Below are 19,232 nucleotides of genomic sequence, written 5' to 3'. Positions count from 1 at the left end.
TCCTACTGCTCCCACTGGTCGTTGCTGCCTCCTTGGGGATGTGAGTACTTGGTGTTTCAAGGGCTTATGGCCACATGATCTGGTGTAGTTGTCGACCCACTTCCTTGGGAGTTGTGATCCAGGGTGGCTAGGCCTCTTCTGTGCAAGGAAGGGGATTCATTATTATAGCTTCTCACCCTCATTATCACACTCACACAAGAAGATGCTATGTTTGTGTATCTGTTTTTGTTTCTCTCGTTAAGGTGCTGTTTGTCTTTTGACTGTGCTTTATTTATTACATTGAGGATATCTGAAAGCCTGATCATCAGTAGTCCTACAGACTCATTGCTTATGATCCTCTGGCTCCGCTTAAAAAACAAAACAAAAGAAAGATGTTTGACTTCCTGAAAGTGGCATTCCTCTGTTCTTAAAGAATGTGATTTTTAACAGTCACATGGCTTAAAACTTCCATTTTTGATTAACCTTGGACTTCCCATGATTCACCGAGCTCATCTTCACCATGCATTAATGCATGTTATTCATTTTTTATTTTTCTGTCTTCCATATGCTTCAGCTTTGTCCTTTCTTTGTTAGTCACAGTTTTTGCTATTGGGCTTAAAATTTTTTACATAAACACACAATGGTCATTTTTCACTTCTGAGGATCTTAGCATTTAGGTTAGCCAGCTAGTGATAACCTGCTCTTATATTTCTCAAAAATCCACAGTTTGAACTCTCCCCACATTTCAACTCTCATTTCTCAACATAGTTGTCATGGTCTGTACAGGGTCTGATGTTTTTGTGTTTATTTTCTGTTCCTCTCTCACTTTGTAAAAGTCGCTTTGAGTTCTAGGTGGAAGTGGGCTCTGTGGGTTCGCCTGTGGGCGGAGTTCTGCTCAGATAGTCCACCTCATACCTGGGGGCTGGATGGTGTAGCAGATCTCTGCCAGATTGTCTTTGCTATGTCTCTGCTTGTCATTGACTAACTTTGTTACCTTGTTGCCAGTCTGTGCCAAGCCATGCCAAACCTCTCCTGTTCTCCTCATGCTGCTCTGAGGAAATCTGAGTTCACCATCAGCTGCTTACCACCAGAATCTATCACCTATAAGGTGAAGGACTTTCCAGAAACTTGCCTACCTGCACAATGACCCTTCCTGGTCCTCAGCCACTCAAGCCCTCAAGTAACAGAGTTAATCCAGTTCTCTAACTCTTTCCGCACAACACATATCCTTAGCCTCAGCTAATTTCCCCCACAGACAGCTATTCTTCTTTTCAAACACTTGCGCTGAAAAACTACAAACTACATTGCACAGCTGAGTAAAAATGTTTTATTTGTAGAAGTGGGCAGCACGTTGGTTAGCACTGTTGCCTCACAGCAAGATCTTCATATATACATCTAACTGACTTCAGTATGAGTGTCAGGTGTAAAGTAAAGCTGGGACAATTTGTCAAAAGATTTGTTGACACAAAATTTACAAATCTAAATGTTTAGATTGCTGGTTTATGAACAGTAAAATTCTCAAAGCCCTAAACTTCTCTTTCCTTCTTTGTTAACATTTAGAAATATTCCTTTATATGTCATTTTTATCTATTGTTGTCTATTATTGTTATTATAACCCAGTGTTACAATTCATATAATATGACATCAGTAAATATGAATGCAGTTCTGTTATTTCTGTTATCAGTGATTCATTAAATGTTCAAAGGATCCCCCCCCCATAAAGCACACTTTATTCGGTTTAGTTGAAGAGTGATGCGTTGTTTTAGGCGTTAATGGTCTCTTCGTGCTGTAATATATTCACACAGCGACCTCGTCCGTCTCTTATTTCGGTCATGCGCAATACAAACTGCAACCTCACCACTATGGAAGTAGCCACTGTGATTCACGCAGGGACCAAACAGGAAGTAAAGTTAGGGAAAGGCAACCGGCGTTCGACTTCATCATATTTAAAATAAAAGCACTAATAAACGGTACAAGGTAACAGTGTAATCACAACTGGTACTCTGTATAAACCTGCTGCACTGTTAAATTATTGTTTTGTCCACTGAGATAAGACTATTGATCTCCATAGGAACAGCAGTGGATACAGGTCATGGCCCTCATGAACAGCACATGCAAGAAGTGATGACGTTACTAGTGACATGGTGATGCAAAATATATCAGCGTTTCACCACGTTTTACTTCGGGGTATGTTGAAATTTTCTAAGATAGGCGCTTTCAGTGTTTCATATTTAATTTTAGCCTTACCCACACTCCCTCAAGATACTTCCCCGTTTGCCAGGACACCATTTTAAATAAGATGTTCTTAAGGCGTCGCCTCCAGGTATTACCTGAAAGGCTGACTCGGCCCTTGTTAAAATTCTGTTGATCTTTCTTCAACACCATACACAGATGTTTTGACCATAAAGTCATAGCAGTTGTTTCTTCGTGTTCAGCTGGAAGCTATTTAATTTTGGAAGGGCTTATTTTGATATATAGGAGTCGATAAGTGTGCTTCTAATGTTACTTCAATGAATGAGCCTTTACTTTTCGTTGTATAAGAATAGAATTAAATGGTTTTTCCATCTTTACTTAAAAGTAACGTTTTGGAAAATTGTTTTTATTTGTTAAAAAGCACATTGCTTTGCTTTGCATTAGTTAAAACATCTCAATTATGAATATATGAGAAGAGGTTGGAATATCTTTCTCCTTGCGGGTTTTATTTTGAAACGTGCTGCCGAAATTGTGAAGTTTACTTTTGTAGTGGTTGACAGTGGTAGCTGCTAGCTTACAGGGCACCGCAGCTCCGGCGGGACAGCGATGGCACTTAGGCGATATGTATCTCAAAAAAATCAAACGGAAGGCTGGACTGAGCCGCTAGTGATGGATATGCAATAGTTCCAGTGTTATATGTTGCTTTAAGGAGTCTCTGGACACCGCTTATCAAGCTGAGGACATAAAGCGTAACTTAGCAGGCTTGTTCTTCACGGGGGAGGAAGTTTGTTGCGGCGAAGGGAACATAATAGGAAACCGGGGAGGGACAAAATATCTCGACATGGAGGACTTCGGGTCGGCCCTGGAGAAAAATGTGGCTGACCTCACGGTGATGGACGTGTATGACATCGCCGCAGTGGTGGGGCAGGAGTTTGAGCGGATCATAGACCAGTATGGCTGCGAGGCTCTGTCTAGGCTCATGCCCAAAGTGGTGCGGGTCCTGGAGATCCTGGAGGTGATGGTGAGCCGCAGCAGCATCAGCCCGGAGACCGAAGAGCTGAGGCTGGAGCTGGACAAGCTGCGTCTGGAGCGCATAGACCGGCTGGAGAAGGAGAAGAAGCACAGAAAGGTCTCACACTGCACAGCCACAGAGCCAATCACTCTCTGCTATACAAAATAAAAGTGGAAGTCAAGATTTAATTTGTCAGTGACTGTCAGACTATGTTTTTGATCCGTGTAGGACGTACCACAGTAAAATGTCCTGCATTTATAATGTGACCAGAGTCAAAGTAGTAAGTGTCACTCTGCTCTAAAACGAATCAGGCACAATAAAGTTTTGGATGTTAAACAAGTTGAACAACAACAACACCCCTACACGTACACAGAGTATTAATATGATCCATTACAGTCAATGTTGTATAGTAATATTTTGCACTCAACCATAGAAAAAAAACAAAAGAAAACAACAAACAGTAAAATATCTACAAAAAGCATCACAAGGCACGTGGATAGTGGTAACAGTTACTTAAGTAAAAATCCTATAACAGGAAGGATACCCTGCTAAAAGAGTCTTTTTTTCATTATATTTAAATAAAAGCAAGTACTGAAAGTAAAACATGTATAAAATGCTTTTAGTGCACATTATTAATGTATAACACTAAATAGAAATGCACAAAATAGTCAAAAAATTAAACCATCATAGCTGCAGCCATAGTAAGTAGCATTTTTGTGTTTCAGTCAGAATAAAAGCTGGACATAAGCTCTAAGAAGTGAAGCAGGAGGTGAAATTTCTAAACCTTTACTTTTTTTAATAGATAGCGGGGGCAGTGACTCTCAAACGGAAGTTAGATTAGAAAGAAGTCTACGATAAAGTGATCCTGTTTCTGACATGATTTATAATCTTGGCAAACACTTACTTTGTGAACTTATGATCTGAATTGCCTTTTCAAGTCTCATTTAATAACAGACGATGTTAATTTAGTAAATTATAGTCATATTTAAAGTAAAATCAACAAATCAGGTTTGGGGTGATTTGGGTGATTTGGGGTGTCACTGTGTGGCTGTACATAGTATCATCAAGCACTCCTGTCAGATCAAATCTTTCATCATTATGTCCAGTTTTAAATACAGTCTGTGACTGAAGTTGGTTGAGGTGGAGCTCCAGTGGTTGAAATGACTTTACATACAGATAGTACTTATTCTAAATCTAGATATAGATTCATCCAGTGTGGTAGTGAGGTGAGTATAAATTATTAATTCATATTCATTGGTGTAGGAGTTGGGTAAACTTTAGAAATGTCTAGGAATGGGTTTCTTTTTCCAATGGTTCAAGAACCACTAAAAACAATTTATGGAGTAAAAATGTATTCATACACCATGAAAGGAAAAAAAATCATCCTTAACCACGTGCTGTATTTTATAAGGCAATTATATATTTGTATATAATCTGAAAGTAGCTATAGCTGGCAGACATAAAGGAATTGGGTAAAAAGTACATTTCCCTTTGGAATCTAAATGTAAAGTATTATGAAATGGTCAAGTAAAATCTAAATGCAGTGCATTAAAGCAGAGGTCTCCAACCTTTTTTGCGCCACGGACCGGTTTATGCCCGACAATATTTTCATGGACCGGCCTTTAAGGTGTCGCGGATAAATACAACAAAATAAAACTAGTACCGGTACCGAAAAAAAGAAAATTTATTCATAACACACGTGAAAAGACCAAGGAAAACCGAGTAAACGATAAAAACGATAACAAAATAACGCTGAAACCCGATAAAAAACCCTGAAAACTGTACATTTCACACCTGAGCCTCAACTCTCGCGGCCCGGTACCGGTCCGAGGCCCGGGGGTTGGGGACCGCTGCATTAAAGCATCGAGCTTTAAATGTTTTCATTTATTTTCCATCTTTGTGAATCTAAAAGTAGACCCTGTGTTTGGGGTTTGAAATAAGCCGGACACTCAGACTGCTCAGTGCTATAAAAAAAGCTAGTGTGTCAGTTTCTCGTGACAGTGACTGAGCCAGTGGTTCACATATTAACTGTCTCGTGACCGTGATAAAGTGGAGAAGGCTGTTTGTGCTGCAACTCACAGGCCATTTGAAGCCAGCACAGTTTTCACATGGAAATGAAAAGTTCACATCCACAGTGAAAATATGCGGTGTAGTGTTTATTGGCTCCGTGCACAGTTTTCTTTTGTGTATATAAAACTCTAATGTAAGAGTTGTGCAGCAGTGTATATAATAAAACTTTGTGTGGGTTTTTTTTGTTTTGTTTTTTTCATGAACCCAATGACTGAACATGTAGCATATGTTGCCCATGTGTAGTGCACGTGCTCCCATACTAAGCTTCCACTAAAATCAATGAAACTGATTCCAGCAGGCCTCGGAGCAGTGTGAAATGGCACATGTCCACAGAATCCGTCATTTCCACGCCTCCCGTGCACAGTCTGCGTAGCCTCCCGTGGTACCTTCATCATGGAAGCGACCAACGTGTCAAATTTTGCATGTTTACAATCCTTAAAAAGTCTTTAAAATTCTCTCTTGTTGATGACTGTAACTCTTACTTTTGCTCAGAATCCTAACTAGCTGTTCAACAACGATTCGGATACAGTCACCTCTGATATCATTGAAAATAAACATTTAAATATGGAATCACATTTGAAAAACATGCATCACACTTTTAAAGTAATAGTGATGTTTGCCTATTCATTCACAGGTAAACTGGAAAAATGAAGTACAAACAGCAAATTATGCATTCTTGTTAATGTGGCTGCTTTGACAATATGAACAGAATGACTCATGCTTCCTGTTTCCTGTTTGTTCCTGGTTTTCCAGTTGCTATATGAATCATTTAAGGTCTGAGTGACTGACTTGAGGAAGATGTTTCGTTTTTAGTATCTGCCAAAATTTTTCCACAATTTAAAGCAAGTCAATTCGATTGTGTTTTATAGGCTTTTGTCATTAGCGCATTACTCTTTGATATGACAATTGTGTTCTTTGAAAGCAAATTACTGCAGTAAATTCTGAAAGTTAGAAATGTTGAGATTTCTTTTTCTTACACATGCGCAAAGAGGAAAAACTCAGAAGACCACAGCAGTGCCAGTTTTGTTTTGTAATGCCGGTCTGGGCACCATAAATGCTCGTAGAAACTATGTCCATCCAGTTGTTGTTGAGATAGTCAGGACCAAAGCAATGCGTTGATCCTCCCATTACACAACCAAAATTATTGCGGATGTTTGCAGTGAAATTGCTTGTTGGCTTTGAAATGGTTTCTTTGAACCAGGGAAGCAGGTCTGTACATACGTGCTTGGTAATATTGCTTTTATGTACAATCACCTTACAGTCAGGCAGCAAAAAAACCTCAATGCAATGAGGCCTTCAGTCCGATTTTTTAACTCTAGTTTTACTGAGCCATAACAAACGTGATCAGTAATGATACATGTACAGTATAACAGTATGTGTGTATGTGTCTGACGCAGGAGTTGGAGCTGGTGGAGGATGTGTGGAGGGGAGAAGCTCAGGATTTGCTCTCCCAGATTGCTCAGCTGCAGGAAGAGAACAAAACCCTTCTCACCAATATGTCCATGAAAGACCCCATGAGCGAGGAGGAGCTGCAGAGGCATGAGGGTGAGGATGTGGGGCTCCATCAGAGCAAAGTACTGTCTAGCTTAAAAGAAAGTTTGTATGTGTGTTTTTCATGATACACACCAGTTTACAAGTGACTGAGAATGACTTACAAGTCAGTTGCTTTAAAACATTATTATGTGTTATTCACTAATATGTGTGTAGAAATGTTACTGCCCTCTACGCAAATCTTTGAGACCAAGATTGAATCGAGTCAAAAGTAGGCTCATTGAGTAGGCTCATCACTTTTCAGGGAAAGTGTGGTTATGCATTGGTCCTACAAAGAGCTTTGCAGTTACTGTCAGATTTCTGAAACATGTACATGGGTAATTTTTTTTTACTAACACTGTGAGCATGTTCCTGATAATAATTCCAAACAACAGACTCCTGCTTCAGTGTTGGGAGTCTGCATGCTACCACTCAAAACCTGCTGATACCTAGTAATGTTTACATCACAGCAGAGCATGAAACAGCTTGTCTTTTGCTGATTTTCCTGGAAATTCAGTTAAAGTTTGTGCCGTGTGCACCCCGAAACTTGTCCGTTTGCCCTCGATACGTTTCTCATGTGTGTCCCCCTCTCTCTCTCTCTCTGCTGTGCACGCAGTACCACACTCAGATACAAACACAAACAAAGGGAGCCTTCTCTGTGTTAATGGTGAGCCAGTCTCATCCCTGCGTCAGAGGCTTCTCCGTGGTCTCACACAGAGGCCACAGTCACCCTGACGCACAGACCAGCTTCAGTGTACAAGCACACCTGCCAGCCTCACACACAAATCAGAGCTCACGTCTGCCTGTCAGCCCAGATGAAAAATCTATTTGTCCTGTTTATTTTTATGGCTGACAATTTTTTTTCCTCTGTCACCCATTTCCAGGTATGTCAGAAAGGGAGAGGCAGGTGATGAAGAAGCTCAAAGAAGTGGTGGACAAGCAGAGAGATGAGATTCGAGCCAAGGACCGTGAACTGACTCTAAAAAATGAGGACATAGAAGCAGTAAGGACACAAAAACTCGGTGCCTCAATGAGAAGAGGCTGTTTTTTTTTTCTTCTTGTGTGAATTATAAAGAATTCAGATATTTTCTATATTTTAAATATAAGAGAGGCCTGGTTAGATCGAGATGAGCAGCAAATGTTTTGGCTCAGTATTGAGTAGACATATTTGCTGCCAGCGTTTTACTGTTTAAAAAAAGGTAAAAAAGTTCAGGGATAGAATGGGTCTTCCGAGCATCTATTTAAAAATAGCTATATATAGATTGTAACAAATTAGTTTTCTAATCATTGATCAGACTTTTGTTTCTTAAGATTATTTTATCAGAGTGCCCAAGTTCCCTACCTTCAATTTCTAGCTTCCCACCTCAACATAGGCTAAGAAACCCTGGAAATGTGCAAAGTATTTGTTTATTTTCGTACATAATTTCTGCAAAGTCTCAAATAATTTAACTTCTTTATCTTGATTTTACAAACCTTTGAAGTGGATCATACCAGTCTCAAAAACAAATAGCCTACATGTATAATTTACAAAGTCTCACATTATCAGATGAAGGGTGTTTGATGTGTTTTGTGTGCCTGTGAGTATTTCTTTTGTATAGATTAGGTTTCAGATAACAAAGAGACCCCACCTAAATGCGACAGTGTAGTGTGAACAAGCCAGAGTAAAGGTCATGCAAAGGACATCACTACAGACCAGTCTGGATTGTGTAGTAAATTGAAGACATGGCCATAGATCTGGAAAAGGTCAACAAGTCAGAAGCTGACATAGAGGACTAAAATTTCTCCAATAAACATGTAAAATTTCACAAGATGGCTTTCCAGAAAATAACAGCAGAGACAGTTTTTTAATGTCAGGTTCAATAAAACCTTTTTCACAGCAGACATTTTGACGTGTCACCATAGGCATCAAAGCTTCAGATTTTTTGTAAAAAAAAAAAAAAAAAAGAGCCCTGGATCTGTTGATCTGTCATTCCAGTCATGCATTAAACACCCCCAAAATGTGTTGGTGCAAAATGCAAATATGCAGGTTTTTGGTTCTCTCAGAGCGAGAGAGGTTATAGATGTTACAGAAGAGGTTACACAACTCATCTTTTGGCCTTTGGCCATAGCTCTGCAATCAATATGGAAGTATTTTTAAAAAGGATGGATGAGTCCTGGATGAGGTGGTGGATAAAGGGAACGTAAAAATGCTGTGGCCTCAAGTTCAGGATGTCGATGAAGAAGATTCTTTAGCAAGTCAGCTAATCTACTATTGATCTACTGGTTTTCCAAATCTTTGTCAGAAAACTAAACCATTACTAACATAAATATCAGCAGCTCACACTTTAGCTTGTGAATACAGCTGTCTACAACATCATAGATAAGCACATGTCTTGGTATCAGTCTTATGTGTATAGTAAAATGATAATTAACATGGGTTAATGATCTAATTATGACAAAAAAAATACAGTTTAGGGAATAGTTTTTGTTGTCATAACCTTCCTGTTTACTGTGAGCAGGATGGGAGACAGCAGAGGGCAGATGAAACACCAAAATAGCTACTAGAGATCTGAAAAAAAAAACTTGGATAGGCAGATAAGACACAACACAGAACTATGTGATAGTATGTGATACTACAGTTGAACATTCAAAACAGGAAACATATCAGCCAAGTAAAGGCTGATATGTAAAGGTTCCTGAACATTTCAGGAGTTATGTGAATTTGTACGCATGGGTAGGTAGAAAAATAATGTGCATTGTGAGACTTCAAAATGTTCTTTAGTCCAAGATTTTCCACATGTGAAACTTACTTTAGATATACAGTGAAGTTGAGTACTCAGATGTCACTCATTTGGTTTCCTTTGCTGGGAAAGGCAGCCTAGTCACTCTCACTCTGAAATGCTAAGGCCCAGGTATTTTAGGATCTTAACAGTGAATTTTCATTTCAGTCATTTATATTATTTCACTTGTCCATGAATTCAGCTGTTCATTTGTTCTGTGGCTTTAGAAACCCCCCGACACCCACTAATGGTTTGTGTGTCACCCAGTACAGCACAATCAATATCTCCTCAGACAGATTGCCTGAAAATGCATGCTCTTACCTTTGATGGCTGGCTTTTACCTCCTGTGTGGCAGTTCTGAGAAACCATGCAGCCCATTGTCTCTCTGTTTCTTTCTCCAGCTCCAGCAGCAGCAGTCTCGACTTATGAAAATCAACCATGACCTGCGCCATAAAATCTCTGTGGTAGAAGCTCAAGGGAAAGCTCTCATTGAACAGAAGGTTGAGCTGGAGGCCAGTGCTCAGGCTCGGGGACAGGAAGTTGCTGCTCTTCGACAGGAAGCGGCACGCTTAAGGGAACGGCTTCAAGGAGAGCTGCCTGCTCAGAACCCAGACGAGCCCCCACCTCAGCCTCCTTCACCTGCAGAGGTAACAGAGCACAGGGAAAACTGAACATAACTTTTTGATTCACATTTTAGTTTTTTGTACAGATAACATTGCTTACTTTAATGTGGACCTATTACACAAGCTCTATATGTCTTAATTTTTGGACTCTCTGTATGTTATATAGTTAAATAATCCTTCTCTATCTTATGCTGGGCCTTGGTGAAGCCCCTCAGGTCATTCTCTGTGTGAAACAAGATGTTTTTGCTAAATTCCCCCAAATTCCTCTTCACTGCCCTTTGCAAACAAAACACAGAAGTTTTGTACTAGCAAGTAGGTGGGGCCTCTGTGAGATGACCACATTAGGAATATCCACTGTCATAATGTCTTACAGAGCCAAACACAGAAAAAATTCTTTAGTTAGGGTAGTCTGAAGCTTGAGGTATTGGAATATTTGTACGCACATTGGAACAGAAAATGATGGTGAAAAATGATAAAAGAAACATTATTGGAAGTTTCCCCCAGCTTCCAGTCTTTGTGTGAAGCTAACCTTTTAGTTTGATCTTCTCTTGACTTGTTGTGAGAAATGAGCAAACAAACTAGCATGTTATGCAAATCGTTTGCATTGTATAACAGATCTGATCATTTTTACATGCAGTTGTTCAAACCATTTGAACTGTATTTGTGGATTTGTGCACCACAAATCCTCGGAGCAACTCAATAGTTTATTATATGTCTCACAAACTGTCTTTTGCCTCACCAGTGTGGTAAAATTGCTACAGTGTTGGTGGGGGCTGAGGGCTCCTCAGAGCTGACACCCGGGGGGGTTGATGGTGTATCGTGGCCTCTGTGTGGTTCCCTCAGCCCAGAGACACACGAGGATGCTGAGGACGATGCAGTGTTGCTTTGGGTAATGCAAATGTGCTGATTAGCACTAGAGTGATGTGATTGTCCTGACTCTAACTCCAAACCTGCACTCCTCCCCATGGAACATTAGCCTTGTGGGTATAAACAAAGGAAGATAGTAGACTAACATTTCTGTGACATGTGGACTGTGCTGAAACGACTCTGCATGGGTGTCAGAAAGCTAACAGAGTATCAGTAGGATTTCCTCTCCACAGCTAAGTGACTTTCTGGACAAGTGCACTCATGACCCCTCTAAATATAGAATACTGCAAGAGCCCTGCCTTTAACGACACTTGAATCTGTCCTTTCATGCACCCTGAGATTGAAACACAGACGGCAGAAAAAGCTACAATTAAGTGTTTCTTTTTTATTTCTCTGCTGTAATAGTGGTAAGAAAGAATAAGAAAACAAGAGTACTACAATGTTATTTTTTAATGTAGCTACATTTAAGACTTTTATATTAACTACAATTGATGTTATGTTTCGAAACACATTAAAACACATTCAGAAAAATTTCATAAATGATAAATGAATGACAGCTCTAACTAGCCAGTTAGTGCAGCTAATGACATGAAAGCTCATGGTTGAGTTTTTTTTTAGCCGCTCAGCAGTATTCAGCACACTGATGGAAACATCTGACGTGCTAAACAAAGGTGGAGACATGCCGATAAATCTGTTCTCACAGTGACACTGAACCTGGACTGAATCTGAGCCAAATAAGCACACTAGACGGCTGCGGTGGAAGATGTACATGCACCATTGTCTTTACTACTGTGTGCTCTCAGTGAGTCAAACAGGTCTGTGTGTTCTGGCTCTTTGATCCCTGATAAATGAGAAAATAAGCCACAGACCATGGCTGACTCACATCTGGTCCTTTTCACTTCATCAGCCTCCAAAACTACTGTTTTATGACCGAGATCAGCCTTCAGGAGCTGTCCCAACTCTATTGAGATGCCTATCTGTTTACCTTGGTGTACAATCAGTGGTTACAAGTTATCCAAAGTTATGCAAACATTTCCTGCTGTTGCTGCTTGACATTAACCAGCAAGATGCAAAGATGGTCTCACTTTAGCATCGGGGCTGCTAGACAATAAGCATTTGTCAGTTCGACCACATGAAAAAATCTGTACTATTTGGGTTTTAAATGAAAGAACAAATATAAGTAAGTAAGTAAGGTTTATTTATTAAGCGCTTTTTTATAGACAGGCAGTCACAAAGCGCTGTACACAAAGGTTAAAATAAAGAAAACATTAAGTAATAAGATAGACAATATAAACAAATATATAACAAACATCTAAATGTAAAATAATTTGTTTGAAGTGTTGCAGGGAAGAATAGTTGTGAAACAGCCAAGTGAGCTGAAAATGTCTGGAGCAGACAACAAAGTCAGGAGTGGCTGAGCTAAAGCGCATCACAAAACCATTTTTTTATTCATTTGCACACACATTCGGATAATCTCTAATGTATAAAAAGTTTGATGAAACATGTGATTCCAGTTGGACTTTGTGTACAGAGTCCTGAAAAGCGTGAGAATTTTGGACATTTTAGAGTAGAATTTTGCATGAGTGCCTCGTGTCTGCAGCATGTGTTTCAGGTGTTTTCCTTTAACACTCAGTGAATTTCTCTTTGCTGAGTTAAAAAAGCTAACAGCATTTTAGCTCACAGACTGGGGTGAAGTCTGAACTAAACCAATGCATTGGAACAAAAAGGCCCTGTGTCTGACTTGTAGTTAAACATTTGCCACCAGGAGGCGATGTGCGATGAAGACATGCCTGCTGTGTTCCAATATTTCACTAAGGTATCCTCACTCCCCGCCCCTGCCTCTTCCCTTCTGTTCTCTGGTTTAGTTTACTCTGTGTAATGTATTTTTCTCTCGGCAGGAGGCGCTGTGTGAGGAGGAGTCGGGGGGCCTGGATCCAAAGGACCCCAACAGGCCCAGGTTCACCCTGCAGGAGCTGAGGGATGTCCTGCATGAGCGGAATGAGCTAAAGGCCAAAGTGTTCCTGCTGCAGGAGGAGCTGGCCTACTATAAAAGGTACATATAGGTGTTAAACATGTTAATATTGACAATTACCCACCTTCTGTGGAGAGAGATATTTACGAGCTGCACAAAACGGTGTTTATCGTGCATCAACAGGATTTAGAAGTTTGTTTTCTCAGTCAGACCACACAGGGCCAGCTTCTTGCTGAGTGCTTTAAGTTGCTGTTTCCTCATTAATATATGTTACAATTGCACTTATTTGTAGTTGTTTTCAGTTTAATTATTATATTCTTTCATGTTTATGCTCTGTTACTTAGCACAGTTATATTTTAGCCTCATGTTTCTTGTACTGTTATCTCTGCTTTTACTTCAACTTTCAGACTTTTGTTTATGTGCTTGTGAAGCCTTTTCGGCCGTAAGATTATTATGATACTTTGGCAAATTATGTTATTGGTGTCCACCCATATCATAAGTATGGGTGGAGGGACTGAGTAAAGAAATACTCAGTCCCTCCACAAGGGATAGACGTTTACTATGACTTGTTGTGGGATGATGAAGAGAAAAAAATCAGTGCATGAAGAAGCCATAAAGAAACCATATGCATTTCCCAATTAAGATGTATTGCTTGATGTATTCTTAGTGTTAGACATTCACATTGTTTAATATTTTTCTTGGAGGGTTGCTCACAACCAACACAAGTTGCCACAGAGCTTTAAAATCCGACTAACAACCAATTTAAATTCTCTAAAGCATATTTTTTGTTCCCTTTTTTACGCACATCTTTTGGTCATCTCTCTGCCAGCACATTAAGTTAAAAATGTATTTACTCCAAAAAAAATCCCACTTTTTACATCTAATTATTTTTGTCCATCTGTGAAAAAGCCTGATATGTTGTGCTTCATAGACAAAGTAATCCTGATCTCTGTAATTCTGGTGGTCTTTGTGTTTGCAGTGATGAGGCAGACGAGGAGATTGTAACTCCATCTTCTTCTCCCTCCCCTGAACTGAGGACTCGCTCCCGCTCTTCTGCCCAGCCAGAATCGGGAATCAAACGCCTGTATGTGGAGCTCACACTCACACAAATACTCTCACTCATGTAACATCTGCTAATGAAAACACTTGCCTGTGAAAACCTTGCTTCCTGTGATTAATGGGAACTTTGCATGCTGTGAGTAGCAGTTGATTATTTGGCCTCTACATGCTCAGTCATTTGCATATTACATGCTTGTTCTTGTCTCTTCAGCAGCAGTGCCAGACGCTGTTTCAGGCTGGCAGCTTTAGCTTTAGACTTCGCTTCCCTCGTGTGATACCATATACTATATATACTTTACTTTACAGAGGTAGCTGGGCTACTAATAAGTAAACATACATTTATCCTGTGTTTGTCAGCCATGTACAAACTGGACTCTGTAGTTGTTTCCAATTAGCTGTCACATTGTGACAAGGACTCAAGGCTAAAAGCAGCTCCAAGTATTCTAATTGTAGGACACTTTACTATTTTATTAACGTAATATTTAATTGAATGTCTTTTTTTTAGTGTTGAGAATTTTTTAATGAAATTGTTTACCTGTTAATCTGTGTCTCTGTATAGCTCTCTGATACAGAGTACATATCATTCCTGTAAGTCCTGTGACTGTATGAGGGTAAATATTTTCATGAATGTAAAACTAAAAGTATTCAAAATATAAAACAATTGTTTTCCAAAAAAAATAAACAGACATTATTAGATTAGGGTGATATCAATAAATGGTCATTTTTATAATATTTTTTAGTATTTAAAAACATGTTCTTTTTATTTTACCATGCATTACATTATTTATACGAGGTGGCTGTGCCTCAGGAGGAAGAAATGATTCAATCCCAGGCTGCTCCAGTGTGTGGCAGACTATTACAAGCTTTCTGGTTAAGTTTTTTTTAATTAATTCTATGGCAGCTCTGTCAGTGTGCAAAGTAGCAAGTGTAAGTACAAGATTCGGGACATTAATTAAATGTATCAGGAGGTGTCGCTATACCAATATGGTGGCAACATTAGCAGCAGTTTGCATGTTTATACAGTTTATCTGTGCAAACTAAGTTGCATTCACTGTGTTTTGGTTTTTAACATGCTGTGAGTTGTTCTTGGATTTTGTTGTATTTTTTAATTCAATATCATAATTTTATTTTCCTCTCTGGTTTAAAATAAACTCCGCTTGACATCTTTTGAGCTTTAATGAGGTTTGGTTCAGACAGAGGTCAACAGTTGATGTGGTCCTTGTCCTCCCCCATCCCCTATGTATGTGTGTTTTCGTGTCTTTACCTCTGTGTAACAGGATCTTCACCGCTATAATGCCGATGGTAGCGGCTGGTTTGATCCCAGATGACCCCACTTTACAGCCAATCAGACGCCTCATGTCACTTGTATGACTCTATATTTGGTTGGCTTTGCAATCCATCACTGTCTCAGCTAACAGGCTTCACCCCCTTTGCATGTCCACGGGGTTGCTTTCTTTTCGCACCTTTGTAGTATTCTGATTGGCTGATTGTGGGGCTGTCTTATTGTGTTCGTCGAATGAGACGACCAAGGATCGTGCAAAAAATAAATCAGCCAGTCAGAATAGTGTGTAGTCTAATGTCTCAACTTTTGCCCTCACTGACCATCCTGACTGACCATGCGCACTAAAAATGATTGTGTGGAATTTACAATCTAAATTGATCTAAAGTGCTTTTAGATCATAGCTAGGGATTAATTTAATTTTTAATGCTTTAATATTTTATCACCTGCCCGGATCAATTTACAGAAAATGACGAAATAATTTCTGCTACAATTTATGAATTTTTACAATAGTGTATTAGGGCAGGTGAAGAGGAAAAAGGGGCTGGGTAAGAGGGGGTAAAATGACAGAACTTTAGAGATGAAAGTAATAGGTTCATGAGGGAAAAATTGCTGAAAAATAGTGTCTGTGTTTTGTAGTGATGAATGCAGCACATCACCTCACTTGACAAGGTTAAATTGGAAAGAAAATTACATATTGGAATTAAGGGGACGTTTAAATGAGCAGAAATTTACTTCAATTTCTATATAGTTATTTCACCTTAAGTGGTTTGTAGAGTTTTGTGTTAATTTGAATCAGGGTTACAACAGAACTTGACATATGACAAAAGGAAAACAATCCTGTTGACATTAGAAGTGTTCAGATTAAGAGAAACCAGTTTTAAGTGTCAGGAGCAGATATCCAAACAAAACGACTGATGTAACATAGAGGCATTTGTTTACACTAATTATACAGAAGGTGTCGTAATTAAAAACTAAAATAATTCACTTGTGATGCATTCTGTTAAATTTGCCATTACTCTAACACTGCTTTACATGTAGCTCATACTCAGTGTTAGCCCTACATATATGGTGTTGTAACCCACCGCCTGTTTCTTCTCTCCGTTCTCTCGTCTCAGGTTTAGTTTCTTCTCACGTGACAAGCAGCGGAGCTCGCAGCGCAGTGCACATTTCGACGTCGGCTTCGGCTCGTGGGCAGGCAAAGACGACGTCTACACCGAACAAGCCCAGGAGGCGTTGCAGCACATGTAGTCACCGTATGGGACTTAAAACTCTTAACACTCCCATCACTCAACTGCACACCAAACCAACACTAGCAACTCACACTGCAGCTGAAATGCCATGTACACGAGGTGAGAAGATGGCAAGAAACAAGAAGAATCTAATGTCCTTGGAAAAAATACTGTGTATACTTCAAATTCTGCCATTCAAAAAAAAAAAAAATCCCTGAAAGTGTTTTACAGGATTGACGTGCAGGCGAGAGGGTAAACTCAGGTTGACTGTGGAAAGTGGAATGTTTTGGCAGGTGGTAAATGATAAGGAGCTGGAGGTCCGGAGTAAACAAGGGGGAAAATGACTGCACACCTGAGTGTCACTAGTTTTTTAATGAGAGCAACATTTTAATATCCCATTTAGTTATTTCAAATTTCTGTCAAGTGGGCAGCTAATCAGTCCATCACCAGCGTTTTGCAAGTTGAGTCTATGCAGCTCTATGAAATCTAATTGAGGCCTCTGTTTAAATGTTGCATGCAGTCACAATTTAAAGCTGTGTGAAGATATTTTGTTCTCATATTTAATACAGCAGTTTCTGCGACTAAAAAGAATGAATGCATAAACACTTGGGTATGAGAATTTAAAGTACTCGTGTAAAGTGAAAGTTAGATTTTGGCCATCATAATCCCAATTTGTCTTTGCATTTTTACCCATTCATCATAGTTTTTAATATCCTATTACAGGATGGTTTAAGCATTTTAGCATTTCATGACGTCTCCTATAATGTTGGCTACATGTTGTATGTAGCCAAAATAAGCAACATTTAATGTTGGCTTTAATGTTGAATTAGTGAGTCATTAATTCACATATTTGTACTTTTTAAGTCAGTGTTTGCAATATTCCATAATTTCATGGTAATATAAAAGCTTTGGCATGATGAATTTGTTCATTATAAAACTTTTCCAGTTTTATTTAAGTCAACTACTACTGATGAATTATTATACATTTTTTACTCACTCATCATGGTTTAGTATAAATTTAACCCCTGACTTAATAATTTCTTGTTTTTATGATCTGAAAACCGTAAATGAATGTAATGCATTTGACTAAACAAATTACAAATTAAATTGTAAGATTTAGCAAGCCCGTTTTATTTTTTAGATCTTTATAATACTAATGATCTTTTTATAGATTAAAAGTTGTAAATCATAGCTTGAGCTTTTCGTTCATTGCTGCAATTTTTTATTTTCTTTTAGTCAATCTAATTCTAATTTATTAACTTAATAATGATGTATTGTCTCATAATTTTGACATAGTAAGCTCTTCACTCACTATAGTTTTGACTTAGTATCTCTTTATTTTGTTCGAGAAATTTGAATATATTTATGTTTGTGATGCTTCTTTTTTCTTTTTATGTGCCCCTTTTCTCTAACAATTAACACAGATTTCTCTTTTGTGAAAGAGAGAATAGCTGTACCATGGGAATTCCCCTAATATTTTACACTATCTAAACAAAGCCTTACATACAAACTTACATTTGTTATGAAGTCTGATTTCACGCTTTCAGTGACAAACGTGACGCTCCACATTGTGCTTACGCAAACCTGCAGTTTTGTAACACCAGCCAAACCATAGCAGGCAATAATAAATGACATCTATATGATTCTGTTTAATTTCTAAAATCAAACATAGACCCGAAGAGACAGTGTAATATTGTATTAGAATCACTTATGAAAAAAACGTACAGCAGCTTTCACTTCAAATAAAAGCAAAATAAATTAAAATGTATTTTAATTAATACATATTGTGCCATCAGTAAGAGCCTAAATCTTACATTACATTTGCACTTTTTCCCTAGATAAAATATTCATATTCAGCATAAGCAACAATAATAACCCCGAATATCATCACACATCATGTGCAAAATAGAAGTCAGTGCGTTTGTGTTTATATGCATCATTTATAGGCCTCAAATTGAAACATGAATCAAGGCTCTGTTTAGAAGCAGTGTAAGTCATGAAGGATTATTTCTCAAATTGTGCATGGTTTAAAATAATGGTAATTAAGCTGAAGAGTGTGTTTACATTTATTTTTTAAAAAGACTATTTTGCGGATGGTGCTTGTGCTTTAACAGCTGATGCCTTCATGGAAACGTTAACAGTAGTGGCACTTTATCTTCATTTATACTCACCCAGGAAGGTGGAATAAATGAATGGCAAATGAAAAGATTGAGAAATGAGGCTAAAGACGTGTGTTAAAGCAGCTTTCCCCCTTTTATATTTTACATGTTATTTGGAAGTCAAAGGGATCTGCTCAATTTATTCATGAAGGAATTAAACAGTGAAATATTTTAAGGGAAATGAACTCCTACCCGAGTGCTCACTCCAATCTTCATTTTTTTCCTTTGTTGAGTCTCCTATGAAGCCCATTAATGTGGAGATTTAAGAGATATATTGAATGGATCAGTGCTTCATGAAATTCAAACATGTCACATCAGTAATAAAAATCTGTAATATTTGACATTTTTGCACGTGTTTTTTTTGTTTTTGTTTTGTTGTTGTTGTTTTTTTCCTAACTTGCATAACAACAGATCGCAGTCACGTTCAAGTGTTTGATTTGTTCATAATTGTAAAAGGAAATGGGCAAGGGAACATACATTTGTAAACAAAGAACAGCC

General features: G+C 38.6%; 1 protein-coding gene across 4 annotated transcripts; it reads left to right on the top strand.

Annotated features, from left to right (window-relative positions):
• The first annotated feature begins 2,714 nt into the window (after nt 1-2,714).
• rilpl1 (Rab interacting lysosomal protein-like 1) lies at nt 2,715-19,075 on the top strand. 4 transcript variants are annotated; one of them, XM_084935918.1, is made up of 9 exons: nt 2,715-3,301; nt 6,652-6,799; nt 7,669-7,787; nt 9,945-10,190; nt 10,909-11,055; nt 12,799-12,849; nt 12,932-13,086; nt 13,985-14,089; nt 16,462-19,075. In XM_084935918.1, exons 1-9 carry the CDS (start codon nt 3,014-3,016, stop codon nt 16,592-16,594), a joined length of 1,392 nt encoding a protein of 463 aa, XP_084792044.1. In that variant the 5' UTR covers nt 2,715-3,013; the 3' UTR covers nt 16,595-19,075. The 4 variants fall into 4 exon arrangements, with proteins under 4 accessions (XP_084792044.1, XP_084792042.1, XP_084792041.1 ...); XM_084935916.1 differs by lacking the exons at nt 10,909-11,055; nt 12,799-12,849 and adding an exon at nt 15,342-15,429 and having other exon boundaries at nt 2,717-3,301; nt 16,462-16,562; XM_084935915.1 differs by lacking the exons at nt 10,909-11,055; nt 12,799-12,849 and having other exon boundaries at nt 2,717-3,301.
• The last annotated feature ends 157 nt before the right edge of the window (nt 19,076-19,232 follow it).

The sequence above is a fragment of the Perissodus microlepis genome, chromosome 7 (genome assembly GCF_051167445.1).
Source record: "Perissodus microlepis isolate ML-2025 ecotype Zambia chromosome 7, ASM5116744v1, whole genome shotgun sequence".
Taxonomy (NCBI): Eukaryota; Metazoa; Chordata; class Actinopteri; order Cichliformes; family Cichlidae; genus Perissodus; species Perissodus microlepis.
Note: the sequence above shows the minus strand (reverse complement) of the source record. Positions and strands in the feature narration are given on the sequence as shown.

Bases quoted from the DNA above. Each gene is read 5' to 3' on its own strand.
- rilpl1 (XM_084935918.1), top strand. From the start codon at position 3,014: ATGGAGGACTTCGGGTCGGCCCTGGAGAAAAATGTGGCTGACCTCACG. The intron at 7,788-9,944 runs GTAAGGACACAA...TTCTTTCTCCAG, and splicing joins AAAATGAGGACATAGAAGCA to CTCCAGCAGCAGCAGTCTCG. The intron at 11,056-12,798 runs GTAATGCAAATG...ATTTGCCACCAG, and splicing joins ACGATGCAGTGTTGCTTTGG to GAGGCGATGTGCGATGAAGA.